Source organism: Desmodus rotundus, chromosome 7, assembly GCF_022682495.2.
Source record: "Desmodus rotundus isolate HL8 chromosome 7, HLdesRot8A.1, whole genome shotgun sequence".
Lineage (NCBI taxonomy): Eukaryota > Metazoa > Chordata > Mammalia > Chiroptera > Phyllostomidae > Desmodus > Desmodus rotundus.
The window spans coordinates 5062212-5079690 of record NC_071393.1 but is presented as its reverse complement, the minus strand read 5'-3'; the positions used below and the strand labels follow the sequence as shown (position 1 = coordinate 5079690).

General features: G+C 54.4%; 2 protein-coding genes across 2 annotated transcripts in view; one reads left to right on the top strand and one right to left on the bottom strand.

The window, feature by feature from the left end:
- The window catches only part of PHETA1 (PH domain containing endocytic trafficking adaptor 1), a 256756-nt gene that overhangs the window by 29156 nt on the left and 210121 nt on the right, over positions 1-17479 (top strand). The gene's annotated exons all lie outside the window — the stretch shown is intronic.
- CUX2 (cut like homeobox 2) overlaps positions 1-17479 on the bottom strand; it is a 221020-nt gene that overhangs the window by 15109 nt on the left and 188432 nt on the right. Inside the window, exons 6-16 of the mRNA XM_053928512.1 lie at positions 16668-16791; positions 14790-14866; positions 13892-13958; positions 12608-12656; positions 8705-8809; positions 5723-5914; positions 5589-5647; positions 5021-5069; positions 4828-4927; positions 3042-3716; positions 2146-2247 (exon numbers count right to left, since the gene is read on the bottom strand). Of these exons, the coding sequence (XP_053784487.1) occupies positions 2146-2247; positions 3042-3716; positions 4828-4927; positions 5021-5069; positions 5589-5647; positions 5723-5914; positions 8705-8809; positions 12608-12656; positions 13892-13958; positions 14790-14866; positions 16668-16791 (1599 nt within the window). The remainder of the gene's footprint in view (positions 1-2145; positions 2248-3041; positions 3717-4827; positions 4928-5020; positions 5070-5588; positions 5648-5722; positions 5915-8704; positions 8810-12607; positions 12657-13891; positions 13959-14789; positions 14867-16667; positions 16792-17479) is intronic.

Here is a 17479-nt window from a genome sequence, read left to right as displayed (position 1 = left end):
AGACACTGCAAAAGAGAGTGGGAGCGCTGAAACCTGTTCTAAGTCAGCAACCGTGTTATAACCAAGTTGCGCTCCACTGTGCTGGGTGCAGGGATGCAGCCCGGTCCCTGGCTGCAAGAAGCCCCCAGACCAGTGAGAGGGACAGCCGCATCAGCAGGGTCATTTGTAACATGAACAAATGTAAGAACAGAGACATAATAATGGTCACGTTACCTGTAAGAAGGGCTAACCTTTCAGGGGCGCCTTCTATACACCAAGTCCCAGGCTGAGTGCTTGCCAGGCCTGATCTCATTGACCCTCACACAACCTTAAGAACTATTAACACTGTCCTCATTTCACAGGTGAGAAAACGGAGGCACAGAGCGGCTAAGTAAACTTGCCCAGGGTCACACAGCTAATCAACACCAGGGCCAGACAGAATTTGCAGCAAAGCACACTGGCTCCATTGCACCAAGCATATATATAATTCGGGGGGATCCAAGGAGGGGCAGTAACCAATCCATCTGTGCGGGGTGGGGGCACCTAGAGGAGCGGACTTCTGAGTTGAGTCAGGAAGTACAAGGAGCTGGCCAGGGGTCTGGGGAGAATGGCAGCAGGGGTTGAGGATGAGCATGGATATAAACCGTCCACATGCCAGGCATGGAGGGATCGGGAGGGCTCTGGAGACCAGAGGCCTTGTGGCAGAGCTGGGGTTTCATCCTCAGGGCAACGGGGAGCCATGGAAGGATTCTGAGTCGCGACATGACTATGTATGTGCCCTAGAAAGACCCCTCCGGTGTCCGGGTGGAGTGGGGCCTAGACCAGTAAAGAGACTCTTACACCTGTCCCAGCAAGTGACAATGGTGGCTCACAAGCTGGTGGCAACTGGGGTGGGGGATGGACAAGCTTGAAAAAATCTCTTAAGAGGGTGAGTGTCCCCTGGATGGGCTGGCTGAATGGGCTGGCTGAATGGCTGCCACGGGTGAGAGGTCAAGGGTAGCCCTTCACCTCACTCTGGGTTTTGCACTGTCTGTGACAGGTTCCCAGCCCTGAGCTGGTGACTTTGAAGAGGGAGTAGGGGCAGGGGAAGACAGTGAGTTTCGTTTCAGACATATTGAGTCTGAGATGCCAGTGGGGATCCTGGTGGACATGCCCAGCAGTTGGCTTGTGGCTCTGGAACTCGTGAGAGGTAGCCCCTCAAAGATATCCAAGTCCCTGCCCCTGCGACTGGTGAATATGTTACCTTATATGGCAAAGGGGACTTTGCTGATGTGATTACAGTGAAGGGCCATGAAATGGGGAGATTATCCTGATATCTGGGTGGCCCTACATAATCCCAAGGGAGTTTATAAGAGGGAGGCAGGATGATCCGAGAGACTTGAAGAGACTGGGATACTGGACTTCACAATGGAGGAGGGGGCCAGGAGGCAAGGAACGTGGGCCTCCTCGAGGAGCTGGGAAAGGTAAGGAGCAGACTCTACCCTGGGGCATCCGGAAGGGGCAGCCCTGCCGACTCCCTGACCAGCCCAGGGAGGTGGAGTTAACCTTCTGACCTCCAGAACCGTGAGATAACAAATTCGTGTTGTTTCTGGCCACTGAGTCCGAGGGCAACAGCAGCACTGGGAGATGGATCCGGCTGGGAAGGTGTGGACGTCGTGGTCTGAGACGCAGGAGGAAGCCGGACCAGTGTCTCCTTGGGAATCAGGAGGTGCAGAGCAAGGAGGGGGACCAGCAGTCGGGGTGAGGCTCAGGCCGTGATGAGTACGGCCAGCTCCTCTGTGATTACTGCTCCGGGACCTCCTGAAAGGTGGACACCCACCAACGCAGGCCGCTGCTGCCAGTGTGTGGTGAGGGAGACGGTCCGGGCTGTGCTGTCCCATACGGCTGTCACTTGTCACATGGGCGATGTGGCCAGTGTAGCTAAATAAGTTATTTTATTTAATTTTAATTAATTTGAATGGGTACAGACACGTGTGGCTAGTGGCTTCGTACTAGGCAGCACAGATCCAGCACTTTCCAGGCCTAGACCTTGCCTGGCTGCAGACTGCGAAAGAGGTGAAGAGGTTGGAATCCCCTCTGGGTGCATGATGGGAAATGAGGGGCTGAGGCCCTGCTTCCCACTCAGAGCAGGCCCCAGAGGCCACCGCCTTCGCCCACCACACTCACCCCCCTTCTGTGACTCAATCTCCTTCTTGGCCTGCTCCAGGATGCTCTTGATGGCGTCGTCTGAGCCCGTCTCGGGTGTGCGGATTCTCGGGGTGATGCTGCCTGGGAGAGGCAAGGGGGCACCTGTCACGGGGACCTGCATGTGGGGGGGAGTCCCTGGGGCTAGGCGGGGTGCATGCCTGGCCCCTGGTCCCGGGGCTGGGGGAGTGAGGCCCAGACTGTGAGTGCGTGTGGCAGGCCCAGGGCTGGGCTAGTGTGTGACATACTGTGGACCTACCAGTGACTCTGGCTTGAAATACTAACAACAATGGTGGCAGCCACAGCCGCAGCTCGCAGTCCTCAGGCAGTTACTATGTGCTTTATACTCACATAACCCCCCTTGGAGGCAGATGGATGGGGTGGCTGAGGCCTAGGAAGCCCAAGTGAGCTCCCTGAGGTTGCCCCATCGGTGAAGGGCAGAGCTGGGGCAAACTTGGGGGCAAACTCTGGTGTTGTGAGGTCAGGCTTGGGTCCTTCGCATGGGTTAGCCTGAAAATCAAGTCTGGCAAGTTTGGTGGTCACCCAGGCCACATAATGGATGGGTAAACTGAGGCTCTGAGGTACCAACTAGGCTCAGTGGGGAGCTGCTAGGGCAGCTCCCGAAGACTCAGCCTTTTCCCACTACTACTGAGCTGCCCTGTGAGGGCCAGGTGGGGAGGAAAGGGCAGCCACAGGCTCCAGGAAGGAGGGAGAGAGAATGTGTCTCCTTATTTTACACAGGTGGAAAGTAAGGCACAGGAAGGCAAAGTCACTTGTTGCAGGCCACACAGCTGGAAGCGGCTGAGCCCGTGTTCTCAGGCCCCAGCCAGCTGCTTGCCCGGGCCTGGCTGGGGAAAAGGCCTGCGGCTGGCACTCACCTCGCTGCCGCACCTGAATGGTCCTGAGGGCCAGCACGTTCTGCTCGTCCGACAGGAACTGCTTCATCTTGATGAAAGGCTCCTTGCCCTTCACTGTGAGCTTACGCCAGGGCTTGGGCCGGGCCAAGATCTCGCTGACTGAGCCCTGGGACAGCCCTAGCACGTAGTGGCCAAACACCCGCTGCCCAATGTTGTGTTTGAGCAGTTGCTCCTTCACCTGGAAAGCGATCTCGGCCGTGTCCAGCTGCTCCTCCTCTGCTCCGGCCCCTGCCCCAGCCGTGCTGCCCCCACCACCGTCAGACGGCTCGAGGCCCCCAGGTGGCTCAGGGCCAGGGGCTGGGGTGGCAGGGGCAGTGGGGGGCTTGGCGCCATAGAAGGCCGGGGGAAACACCAGCAGGCTGCCTGTCTCTCCCTTGAAGGCGGCCGGGGGCACCAGGTGCTTAGACAGCAGCACGTCCCCTGATAGTCTCTCCCCTGAGGCCAGGCCGGGGAAGGGGGACAGCGAGAAAGTCCGAGGGCCATCGGGGCCCAGGCCAGGGCCCAGCAGGGGCTGCCCGGGGCCTGGGGACAGGGGGTCTTCCGGCCCTGGCGGGGGTGGGAGCTGTGAAGGAGACAAGTAGGACTGCTCCGTGCCCAGAGAGTCCTTGATGGAATCTTCCTCTGACGGGTCCTCCTCTAGAGACAGACAGATAGACAGACAGAGGGAGAGAGGAGAGACGGAGAGCAAGTAAGACAGAAGCAGATGATGATGGGGAGAGAGAGACAGAGAAATACACACGTAGAGAAAGAGACACAAAAGAGACAGACAGGGAAAGAGAGGTAGAGAGACATTACATGAGGGAGAAATCATGTATGAGAGACACAGAGAGTCAGAGGCAAAGGGAGATGGGCAGAGACAGAGTAAAAGACAGGGACAGAGGGAGAGACAGAGATGCAAAGGAGGAGACAGTGACAGTGAGAGACAAAGAGCAACACAGACAGAAATTCAGAGACAGGGAGAAGAGGAAGGGGGGAGGAGAAGGGAGAAAGGAGGGGAGGGCGGGGAAGTGCTATAGGTGTCCAGCGCTGACGCTGTGTCTGCCAGCAGCCCCTCCCCACCCTCAAATCCCCACCCTTCAAGGCCTTGTCCAAACACCTGTTCTGGGAGCCCTCCCTCCTTCCCTGAAGAACTTTAACTGAACACTTGTCACAGGCCCAGCTCCTCGCTGGGAGTGGGGAGTTTGGATTAACCCCACCCAGCAGGAGGGCCCACTTCCGGGCACCCGTCCCACCTGTAAGTAGGGCCCATCACTGGCGCCCCACTCCCCATTTTTCAGGTGAGGAAATGGAGGTAGCAGAGTTTTGGCTGGGGCCACACAGCTAAAAGTCATGGTGTCACTGCATACGGAGAAGAGGCAAGTGGCTGAGAAGGTGACTTTGGAGAGAGCAGCATCTGCAGGCCATCCGCAGGGGTCTGCTATGCGGTGCCGTGTGAATGCCCTCCCTGACCCGTGACCTCATCCCACTGCTCAGGAAGGCCTGGGGCTGAGTGGAGCCTCTGGGGGCCTGAGTGAGCGGTATGTCCTTGAGTGTGCGTACTTCCTGTGGACAGCTGCCAGCTGGTTTAGCCAGGGACGGTGCCCGGCTCGGCGCCCGGCACACAGCAGGGGCTCGATCAGCATGCACCCCGTTTCCCCATCATCCTCCTGCCCCAGGGGAAAGCAGTGGTCCATGGGCATGGAGGAGGCCAGAGACCCATGGCAACCCCCACCCAACCCCTCAGCCCTGAGAATATCCCTTTGCCTACCAGGGCTGGTCAAGAGACCAGGCTTCTCCAGCAGAAATTTCTGTGCGGGGAAGAAGGCCTCCTTTGCCATGAGCAGCGAGTCCTCGGGCTTGGCCAGGCTCTGAGGAGATGAGAGGCCAGGCTGAGAGGGCCTGCTTGAGGGAAGGCTCTCAGGGACAGCCTGCCCCACAGGGACAGTGGCAGGGATGCTCACCTGGGGGAGGCTGCAGGTGCTAGAGGCCAGCTTCATGGCTTTCAGGATGCTGCCAGGGAAAGTGGAGACAGTGAGGCCAGCCAGGCTCCTCCTGGCTCGGACAAAGGCCCTGGAGAGGTGCTTCCCATGGCTCACCCTCCCTGGCCGAGAACAACCACCCTCATCCCCTGGACCCGGAACAGCGCTGGGTTCATTGTAACAGGGGCTGTCAGGAGTGGGCATGTGAGTGGCTGCCAATGTGGCCAGGAGGGGTGCTGTGCTTTCCCACCCCCACACCGGCCACTTGAGCTTATGTGATCAACACATCCTCCCTGCCTCCCCTCCACCATCATACCACCCCACCCCCAGTAAGGCTGCCTTTCATGTTCTCCTCTAGGTAGCTCTTGATGGTAAAGGACCAAGCATGACACCCAAGGTACCAGTGGTAAGGAGGCAAGGACACCACGAAGTGGAATGTGATGGGAGAAAGGAAGGTGATGAACTTGGCTGAGGGCCCTTGCTGCCCGCACCGGGTTCCCTAGCCAGGGAAGAGTGCTGGGGGTCTGTGGAGCCTCACTCTGCCTAGTACCTCAGCTCTGTTTTAATTTCTTCATAGTCGGACTGTGCCTGGAGCTTCTCTTCCAGCTTCTAGAGGAGCAAATAAAGATGGTAAGCCTGGGCTGCCCTGCCTGGAGATGCCCCACCTCCTCCCCCATGACCTACCTCGATGGCCTCGGACTTGGCTGAGAGCTGCCGCTCCAGGTCAGCAATCTGGTTGGCGGAGGCCTCCTCCAGCTCCTGCAGGGAGTTCTGGAGGTGCTGCACATCCTTCAGCAGCCGCAGGATCTCTCGATCCTTGGAGGCCAGGGCCGCCTCAAGCCGCGGGCCCGAGCACAGCGCGAAGTTCACCTTATCCTGAGGACAGAGCAGGGCTTTGAGGGTCTGCAGGGCTGGCCTCCCCACACCCGAGTCCCTGTGCTGAGCGCCCCAGAATGACTCGGCCCCTCCGACAGGCTGGTGGCTTTCCTATTCTGGCCTCTGAGCCTTTGCTCAGGCTGCACCTTCCAGCCTGGATGCCTTTCCCTCTATTCTTGAAACTAAACAGGTGGGAGGGAAAGTAAGCAGGGAAGGTTTTCTGGAGGAAGATGTGTCTCAACCATAATGAAGTTCAAGAACACATTAGGGATTTGGAAGATTGTTTGGCAGCAGCCACTAAAGGGGAACATATGCACTTCCACTTGTTGGTATATGTGCAGGAGAAACACAGGCCCTGTGCACCAAGACACCCGGACGAATGCTCACGGCAGCCCGCTGGAAACCCTCCACATGTCTACCAACGAGAGAGCGAGGGCCTGTGGTATATTCCCACAATGCAATACTATGCAGCAATGAAAATGAATAACCTGCAACTACTCCAAAACAACACGGACGACTCGCCCAGACACAATATGGAGCGAAAGAAGCCAGATACCATGGTGTGTGTGTGTGTGTGTGTGTGTGTGTGTGATTCAATTAAGATCAGATACAAACACAGGCAAAAACCATCTGTGTGTTAGAGATCAGGGGAGTAGCCCCTGGATGGGAGCACAAGGGGGGCTTCTTGAGGGCTAGGAATGTTCTACTTGATCTAGATGCTGGTTATGGTGTTTGTTTATTCTAAGAATTCAGTGTGCTGCACACTTATGACACGTACACTTTCCCTTATGTATATTATACAATAAGACATCTGTTAAAAAGAACAACAAGAAAAAGGAAATAGCTGGGTGAGGAAGTGGTAGGAACAGGATGTTCCCAACAGAGGGAACAGCACAGACAAAGGCAAAGAGACCAGCAGGGTTAGACCTGAGGCCTTGCCGCCACAGGCAACACTAGGGGTGGCTCCTTCCTTCTCCTAATTTGCCGCAAACCCCGAGCCTGACTGCTGCTTCTCTGGGTTTTAGGAAATGGTCCTTTGGTCCCGAATGAGGATGAAGAGGTTGCTGTTTGAGGGAAACTCAAGTCAGGCAGACTGTGAGTTCAGTTACAAATGAATCTAAGAAGCAATATAAAAACAACAAAACAAAACACTGCCAACCCCGGTCTTCTTCCAGGGAGATAAATGACAATTAAAACAGGAAGCGGATGCCATGAACACATTAAATTAATTAGCATCGAGCGCCACTCAGAAAAGCTCACCCCCCAAACCAGCAAAGCTCCCCGTGGCTGATTAGCATAGGCCTTTGCTGGGCTCCACGGGGCTTAATTAAGAACCATCAGTGAATTCTCTCTTAGGCGTCCTCATGGGCTCTCTTGTGCTCTCTCAGTCTCTCTTGTGTTCACTCTCTGTGTCGTGCATATATCGGGCCCCCTGACACATACACCTGCCTCCAGGGACACACCTACCAGACACAGCACATGCTGACACACATACCTGCCTGAATACTAAGGCTGACACGGGCTCACACAGAAATCCACAGCATCAGGGCATCACCAGGCACATACAGACATCATCATCATCATCATCATCATCATCATCATCATCACAGCATCCAACAGTTACTGAACATAGACTGAGTCAAGTACCACTTTAGGTACTTTACGTGTAATACTTTCAACATCCTATAATGTAGGTCTTACTTGTACAGATGAAGAAACCAAGGCACAGTTAGGTTAAAGATACAGTCATTTTCCAAAGGTCACAAGTAGACACTCATTCCAATATTCAAGCGGAGAGATGGACACAGGCATACAGGCCTGTACCCCAGGGTGTCAGGTGAGGTAGAAATCATGTGGGCCACGTCAGGTTCCAGGTAGAGAGAGCAAACCACCCTGGGGCGGACCTGTCACTATGTAAGGAGTTGTGAATCGAATGCCTCATATGCAGAGATCTGTAGGTAGGCAGAGCATTTTACACAAGAAACCCAAGGCTTTCTGAGAGAAGAGAGATGGACAGAAGGGTAGGTTGGGGTGGTTCTGACAAAACCCCTTGGGAGAAAACTACCCCAGGACCCCAAAGGGATGCCAGCCAGGAGGAGAGAGAAAGATGCACTAACCAGGCTTAACACAGGGACCTTAGGGTTAGTGACAGAAGATGGGTGCTTCGTAGTATGTGGCTGTTTGAGAAACCACACTGGAATCACCCCGGCACGTTTTGGGAACCAATGGCTGAGTATGAGCGTTAACTTCAGATCTTGGTATGTGGTCCCCACTTTGCTCTTGGTCTGGGAGAATACCATGCATACACCAAGCAGTGAGGCCAGCGGCCAACAGCGACACCTGGTGGTAGCCACCACAACTGCACCGCTGCTCTATTGATCGAATTCACTTTCCCACCCTCTCCTGCCCTCTTGCAGGGCAGGCATCTGGCAATAGGAATGATGATCCTCTTTGGTCTGAGTAGGTTCATGGCATTTTTGGACAACTCGGGGTAAGGAGACCTTCAAAGGAAGATACTGGACTGTTCACCAGGGTAGAAGAAGCTTGAGCTTGAAAAGTTGTAAGAGCTGGGGCTGTATTTTTACCCTTAGCTGGTGAAGCAAGTCGTAGTAATTATGTTTAAGGACACAGTGACCTTGGCAATGCAGATACTGCATGCACTGTGAGCATAGAGAGACCCACACATCCATGTGTACAAAATCACATAGGTACACATGACCAACCTACACATCCATACCCACAAACGTGGTCTTTCTCAACCTTTCTCTCTGGCTCTCCCACCATCCTTACCCCGCTGGGGCCCTGCGGGGAGCAGCAGGCCAGGCGGATGGAGCTGTTGACAGAGGCAAGTTGTTCCCGAAGACTTTCCACCTCCCGCTGGGCAGCCTCAGCTCTCTGGCGGGGGGGGGGGGGGGGGGGGGGGGGGGGGGGGGGGGGGGGGAGGAGAGACGGGGTTAAGAGGTGAGTGGGGCTTCACTGGCCGTCACACATGGGCCCCCCACCAACTCCCTACACCGTCTCAGGCACAGGCTGGGCAGGCAGGACTCAGAGGGTCCAGGACCTACTTTTTGGGACTTGGACCTTGGACTTGACTTTTGATTCCCCCAGGGTTCTTGGGATTCCAAGAGGAGTCAGAACACCCCCATCCACCACGGCGAGGGGAGATGCTGTCTCGTTGGGACGGGTACATTTCCACACCCTTCCAGGCCACTTCTGTCTGTCACATAAACTTCGGGCTGCTCTGGTCAGAAGGTCAGTTTGTCTCCAGCTCCCAGGCCACCTGGTGTGGAATCCTGGATGGGGCATCGGCTGAGGTGGTGTCCCAGCCCACAAGCTGCTATAGGCCACTGGGCAAGTCACTTCCCCTCCCTGGGCCTTAGTTTTCTTCCTGAGAAATAGGGGAAATGAAACCTATCTCTCGCAGAGGCGTGTTGACATATTTCTAAATCAGAAAGAGGCAGTTTATTTAATTGGGTCTCTGGGGGATCTTAACTCTTCAAACATTTGAGGAAAAAAAATAAAAACTTGGGTGGAAACATCTAAATGTTAACAACCTAGCTCGTGGCTTTGGAGAGAAATCTGTACTTTGTCACTGCCTGGCTTGTGTGACCTTGGGTAAGAGATTTCATCTCCCCAGCTTCAGTTTCCCTGTCTGCACAATGGGGATTATAAACGCAACTATCTCCTGCGGTTGTTTTTTAAGCAAGTGACTTGGTAAAACACAACTCATCGAGCATCTTAGCTTGGGGCCTGACACAGAAGTGTGTCAGTAACTGGTTAACTTTGCTAACATCAACAGGGTAAGTGAGATCTTGAGCCATGATGTGAAAAATTAGAACAGCTGCAGCTTTATTTTTACCCTCCGCTGGGGACACAGGCCCGAGTGATTATGTTTATCTTACACACTGATCTCGGCAATCAAGAAGCTGTGCCCACTCCGTATACACAGAGAGCCACACACGTCCACTGGCCCATTTTGTTCATTCATTTTTAATAATTTGTTTATTTGTTTATTTATTGGTCTCCTGCCTTGTTCCAGAAAAGGCTCGAGTCAGTTTTGTTTGGGGTGTGCAGTTGCAGAGAAAATATTTTCGTTTCTGTTCAGTTAGGGTTTTTGTAGCAAATGTGACTGAAACTTGGCATCTGGGCTGAAAGACAAGCTCAGGAAGTCAGTTTATGACTGACAAGCTCGAGGACTCCAGAGACTCACCTCCCAGAAGGTATGTGTTTGTGGTTCAAGGGGGGATGAGACCCAGGCTGTGGACACATCCCCTGGGTCGCAAAGCTAGGCTGGCAGCTCATGGTCTTATTACCTTCCCCTGAGAGAAACACTGCATTTCAAATGCTAAAAACCCAGCACCTGCCCTCCTGACACCCCTGAGATCAATCCATCCCCGGCTCTCAGGAGGCCCCTCTCCCAACTCATTACCCAGGTTCCTGGTTAAGGGGTCCCTTGCCCACAGCACAAACATGAGCAGGGTGACCTCAGGTTTCATCTCATCACCCCGGGTCAGAACTGGGGTGACCTGGCAGGGTCATTGCTACATAAGTAATAATACTGATCTGCTCTGCTCCAGAATCCCCTTGTTCACATTTGGAGTATTAAAAACTTAGTACAGTGACATTTGTTTTCTTTTCCATACTTCTATACTGAGCAGGTTTTAATTTTTTAATCAGAAAAAATAAACATTAAAAAAAGTGCTTCCCATTTAAACTGCTCTAATTTCCCGCCCTGGCTGGGTGGCTCCGCTGTCTGGAGCATCGTCCCACACACTGTGAGACTGCGGGTTTGATTCCCAGTCAGGGCACACACCTGGGTTGTGAATCCCATCCCCAGTAGGGAGGGGCACATACGGGAGGCAGCCATTCGATGTTTCTCTTTCTCTCTCTTCCCCTCTCTAAAATCAATAACATCTTGGGTGAGGACTAAACAAAAAAACTACTCTAAGGTCCCTTTTCTCTAGCTGATCGGACTGGCAAAGATCCAAAAGTCCAACACACGGTACTGGTGAGGCTACCAGGAGACGAACACTCTTCTGCCTTGCTGGAGGCATGACCCTGTGGAGGGCAGTTTGGCCACATCCGCTGAATTACAAATACACAGATACTCTGCCCAGCAATCCCACTGTGGGAATTTACCCGATATAGAGGCTCGGGTACGCATGAACGCTACCCATACATGGTTATTTACTGCAGTGTTGGTGATGGTGGTGAAGAGCTGGAAGCACCACGAATGCTCATCAACAGGGGAACTGGTTGGACCGGTGGGGAGCCGGGGTCGGCAAACTGCAGCCACTGCCCGTTTCTGCCAGTAAGGTTGTCCTGGTACACAGCCACGCACACTTGCTCCCATACTGTCTATGCTTTTGTTCTAAATGGCCAAACGGAACAGTGTGACAGGGACTCGCACAGCTGACATTACTTGGTCTCCGATCCTTTATGGTGAGTTTACTGTCTCCTGAGTTAGAGGATGGTGCATCACGTGGTGTGATACTCCACCACAGTAAAACGGAAGGAACTGCTTTATATCCAAACACGAATGAGCTCTAAGAAGTAGAGGCTAAGGTTCAGGGGGGTATGGACAGTATGCTATTGTTTTTGTTTTAAAAAAGAGTAAAAATAACTCTGGAAGGAGACGTGGGGAAGTGGTAGGAGAGGCTGCTATCGGCATGGGGGGAGACGGAGCTTTCTGGGAGCCTTTTTGGGTTTTGAACTATGTAAGTGGACTACCTATTCCAAAAAGTAACCCAGAAGTGCTGTTCCTTTCCAGGCTTCCTCTGCAGGAGGCCACGCCTCTGCAGTGCCTTCAGCCTGGAGCATCTGCCCAGCTGCAGTGACCTCCTCTGGGGACCTTCCTCAACTGCCCCCAGGGAAATGCCCCCTTGCCCTGTCACATGGCTAGCCCCTCCTGGCCATGCCCCGAGCTGCGGCAGAGGTGTGGGGGCCCACAGAACCTCAGACTGGGCCCACGTGGCCACGCCTCACTGCCTTTCCGAGTCCTGCCCAGCTTTGCTCACCAGATCCGAAGTCAAAGGGAGGCAGGATAAGGAGCCCCGTTTATAAACATGAAAACTGAGACTGCGAGAGACTAAAGGGCTGGCAAGGACTCGGGCTGGGACTAGAAGATGAGGCTGCAGGGAAGGCTGGGTCCACCTGGTGCTGGCCAGCATGGCTGGGATCAAGTGAGGAGGCTGGAGGAGACCCCAGGTGGGGAGGGAGGGAGAGAAGCAGCCCTAGGCTTGTTTCTCGTCATCAACCCTGGTCTCATTCAATCTGGCTGGGAGAGACCCACGTCCCAACGTGGCCTGGAGACAGGTACCTGCAGGCTGGGATCACGGGACACTGCTCTGCTTCCCTCCTGCTGCCCAAAGACACCTGGGGAGGTCTGCTGCCTGCAGTGTGGGCTGCCTCCAGGCCTCTGCCCAGGCCCTTCCTCCAGGATGTCCTCCCTGACCCAAGTCTGGGTCAGGAGCCCCTTCCCTGACTGCTGCTGCCTGGATCGTCCTATTTCTCAGTGTTCTGTCTGCACCTCGCTCTCCCTCCCCGGGGGGCTCAGGGTCCCAGACATCTCCCGGCCCCAGCACTCTGCATGGCATGTGGTTCAGTAAATACCAGTTGAGCGTAGCCCTGTCCTCCCAGCCTGGCCGAGCCCCCCACCATGTGCGGAACGAGCCCCAGAACACAACTACTCACCTGATTAGCTTTCTCCAGGTTGGTCATGATCAGGCCGACTTCATCTGCCCTGAGACAGAAAGATGAGGCCCTGAGGAAGGGATTCGGGCCACTGCCAGGACCCCTGCCCATTCTGATGTCCCCAGCCCCTGCCTGAACCCAAGGGTCTTGATGTGGAGGCCTAGAGAGGCTGCCTTCCACCCTTCCTACCAGAGAAACCAGGCTGGGGGAAAGAACCCAGGCTGCAAGGAAATGGGAATGGGGCCCCAGCACAGCAGCCTGGCCTCTCATCCCTCCCAGGGGCCTTGCTCTAAAGCTGCCCACAGAGCTGTACCTCCCGGCCTTCGCCACTGCTATGCCTTCCGCCTGGAGTGCCCACTTCAAGAGAACAGGCCTGTGCTTCAAAACCCAGCTCCCAGGTGCCGTCCCGGAGCCCTCTCTCAACTACCCCTGTGGTAGTCATTTATTTATTTTGCTCCCTTCCTCCCCCCAGCATTTTGGGGGGTCAGGACTGGCGTCTTCCACCTTGGTTGCCCCTCTGCCTGGGGTTGGGGAGCATTCAGTGACTAAAAGCCATACGTGGGCTTTATGCTTGTTCAGGACCCTCTTCTGCACAAGCTCTTCCAACTGCCTGGAGCACCCTTCCCAGCATTCTTCATGGGGCCATCTCCTGCTCACTTTGCTGGTCTCACTCTGCAAGTCATCTCCTCAGGGAAGTCCTCCCTGACTACCCTGGATTAACAGGACCACCCCTCCCAGTTATTCCCTCTTGCTGTTCCTGGCTCTTCCCTTCAGAGCATTCACCGTGTGCCCAGAACACTGCCAGGCATACAGTAAATGCTCAGGAGTGCCTGCGAATGAATGGATTTATCACGGCACATTAGTCAGTGTCTGCCAGGGCCATGTTCTAACGTTTCCTCCAGGGACTCAGCACAGCACTGAGTAAACAGTAGTCACTAAATAAATGTTTGTGGGATAAGTGACGTCTTAAATCCTGAAGGGACACAGCATACAGAGTAACTTAAGTGAATGACAGTCAGCCCCGAGGGTTGGACTGTGGAGCTGGGGAGCAGGGACAGCTCCAGGAGACTGGGGTGAAGCACAGGCCCTGCCCAGTAGACCCTGCTCAGCCTGCGACCCAGAATGTCATTTCAAGTCTGTGGAGCATAAATGGCACAGCAGTGCCCAGCGGGTGGGGAGCAGAAGGTGCTTAATGGAATGGGCACCTCAGGCAGGGTCAGAAAGAGGAGGCATGCCTGGGAGGGTCAGAGGGAGGAGGCAGACCTCAGCAGGGTGTTCACTTACTTGGATGCTGCCTCTTCATCGTACTTCCGCCGCAGCTCCAGCAGCTCTGTCTGTGTGGCCTTCAACGCTGGGAAAAGTAAAGAGCCAGGGTGAGGCCGCCCACCCCCAGGGAGGTGGAACCCACTGCTGCAGGGCCTGGAAGGCAGAATAAGGTCCAGGGTAGTGAGGGAAGACCTTTCTTTTTGGTTAGAACTGGTGACAGGTAGTGTTTCCTGACCCTAGAGGAACTTCAAGCTGGCGAGAGGCATGTGGGGAGGGCAGATGAGATGACCCTATAAATCTCAGAGGACCCTGATCTGAGGGCTGTGTCCCATGGCCTGGGTATGAACCCACTGGCACCCTTAGGTCATTCCAGGACCAGGGTAGGACCACCCACCCACAGCTCAGCCACCCCAAGGTCTGGACCTGACGGGAGTAACAAATTCAATAGATATAAGCATATGAGTATTATAATAAATGAGGGGGTTCTCAGAAAATTCCAGATTTCTGATTTCTGTAGGAAATTGAAGGGACTGGCTGCACTGGGTCATAAGGCAGTACCTGGCTGGTGCTCAGCAGTGGCCACCTCTTTAGATAAGGCTGGGCTCTCCAATTTGCCCCAGACCCCACCCTTCCCTACTGTATTCCCTAACCTGACCAGTTTGGTTGTATTCTGGGCTGCTGAAGGATTGACGTTTGCCACCCCTATGTTAATTCTATCTGAAACCCTTTCTCCACAGTAGTATGGCTTCCAGGGACTAGGGCTCAGACCCCCGCTGGATAATGTAGGCCTGTCCTTCCCCTTCCCAAATGCCCTTCTTGCAGTCCCGATTCTAAAACACCCAAGCCTGTGTTCATAGTGTCAGTGCCCCCTCTTCTCCTGGTCTGACAGGGCCAGGGTCACGTGCCACATACATACCTGAATGTAGGACCTTGATCTTTTCCTCTGCCTCCCCCAGTCTGGCTGCCAAAGTGATTTGTACTTCTTGAAGGCCCCTGTGGAAACACCGGGCTGCTTGCATCAGCTTTGCTAACGGCTGTGTGGATGGGCCTTGACCGGCCCACCATTTCCCAGCCCCTTGCCCTCTCTCTGTGACCGGCACCTCTGATCTCCACACCTCCACACAACACAGCACATGTCCTTAAACTCGACGTTCAGGAAGTTAGCTGCCCTGCTCTTTTGCTTATATGTGGCCTCATTATGGCTGGCCCAGTTAAGTTTCTGGCAGCATTTCTGGGGGCCTACAGCAGCCAGCAACCTCGCCTCTCTGGGACTCAGTCTCTGGGTCTAGGAAGTGGTTTCTGACCGGGGTCTGCTCCAGGGGGTGTTGTAAGGCATACCCAGCGTGTTACTCAACACCGTCAGGTACTGTTACTGCCCCTGGGGAGGCACTTTCCCCTCCCTTTGGCAAGAGTCTGGGGTGCTGGTCCTGCCCACTGGGACCCAGCTCAGTGGAATGTAGGCAGAGAACGAGAGACTACCTGGACTGGTGGAGGGCTGAGGCAAAGCCTGGGCCTTGCATCTTCAGGGTCAGAGACTCCAGGGAAGGAGCCCCCTTTCCCTCTGATCTTATGTCCTGCTCCACCCCCACCCATCCCGCTCACTCCACATTCGTCTCCTTGCTGTTGAAGCACATCGGCCATATTCCAGCCTCAGACCTTTTGCACCAGCTGTTCCCTCTGCTTTTAATGCCCTTCCCCATATACCTGCAAGGCTCACTCCTTGCCTCCTCAGGGCTCTGCTCCCCTTCTCCGTGAGGCCTCTCCCACCATTCCACGGGGACAATGTCAGCCCTCCTTCTCACCCCCCTCCTCCCCTGCTTTGTTCCTCACACCCCTTATCATCATCATCTAACACACTATTTGTTATTTTTCTTATTCATTTCTGTCTTCCTCACTACAAAGTAAACACTAGGAGGGCAGAGCGCTTTTGTACATTCTCGGCCGTGTCTCTAGAACGGTGACCTGCATATAGTAGGTGGCTCCATAAATATGTAGAATGAATGAATAAGTGAATAAACAAAAGGGTAATTGTAGTGACCACCACAGAACTGCCCTAGAAATGCTTCAAGAATCCAGATACGATTGCCCCTGCACCAACCGTACAGACAACCGTTTACTGGCACTTGCTCCCCGCGGTGAGCGCCCTGCTAGGCACAGGCAGGAGTCACCTCGTTTCACTCCCACGGCTGACCAGGCGTTGATACCCCCGGGGATGCTCAGTGTTGGCTGGGCTACAATCACACACTCATGTACGTGTCGCTGCGAAGCACTTTGTAGATGTAGTTAACGTCTACACCCAGCGGCCAGTGGCAAAGGAGGATGTCCTCAATGGTGTGCGCAGGCCTAATCTAACCCATCCAAGAAGGTCTTAAGAACAAAACGGAGGAAGGGGTTCTGCCCCAAGACTGCAACACTGGCCCCTGCCTGCCTGGCGGTCTCCAGCCTGCCGGCAGCTCTGCCCATTTGGACTTGCCGGCCTCAACTGTGTGGTTTAAGTCCTTGAACTACATCTCTGAGTTAACTTTTAAAAATCCTCCTGGTTCTGTTTCTTTGGAGAACTCCGACTGATATACCGCCATTACCTCCCTTTTCCGGATGGGGAGACTGAAGCTCAGAGAGGTGACATGACCGGCCCAGAGCCGGCCACTGAGCTGCGGAGACGGAGCTCAGACCTAGGCCTCCCTCTCCAACACGCATCTGGATTCCCCAGATGTCTGGGGCAGGGGCGGCTTTCCTGGTCCCACCTCCCGGCCAGGTGAGGCAGCAGAGGCCCATCTGTCCTTCCCCTACTCACTTCTGTTTCTCCGCCTCATTTCTCTGCAGCAAAGTTTCTGACAGGAGGGCTTTGCTGGGAATGCCCGGGAGGCGGCCCCCCTCGGTCAGCGTGGGCCCGGCTGGAGACGTCCCCTCTCTCTGCTCTGGAGCAAGAAACAGATGGAAAAAAACCCATTGCGGAGAGTGGTGTGATAGCCATAGCCACTTTCTGCAAACCGGATCGATCAAAAGTGCTGTGAGAAGAATCAATTTCCTAAACTCAGTGCTGGAGAGAGCGCAGCTGGCGGGACCTGCTGTCCCCGAGGTTAGCTGGGTTGTAGCCATGGCAAGGGTTTGTACACGGAGGTCAAGTTTCCATCCTGCCAGCCTCCTGCAGCGCACCCAAAGGCTTCCTTTGCCCTCTCAGACTAGTTCCTGCCTCCTTGGCCCCTTATTTTTCTTGAAAGTCATGGTAAAATATACATAACATAAAATTCACCATTTTTAAAGGGTACAATTCAACAACGTTGAGTATATTCAAAATATTGCACTGATTCCAGAACACTGCCACCACCCCAAAAGGAAACCTGTCCCCATTAAGCAGTCACCCCCTCTTCCCGCTTCTCCCACCCCTGGCTACCACCTGCTTTCCGTCTCCAGGGATGTACATGCTGGATGTTTCATATAAATAAAGTCATAATATATCCCCTTTTCTGTCTGGCTTCTTCCCCTTATCATAATGCTTTCAAGGCCCATCCAGGTTGCAGCGTGTAGCAGGCCTTCGTTCCTTTTGATGGCTGAGTGATAGTCCATCCTTTGGATGTGCCACGTCTGCTTCTCCATTCATCAGTT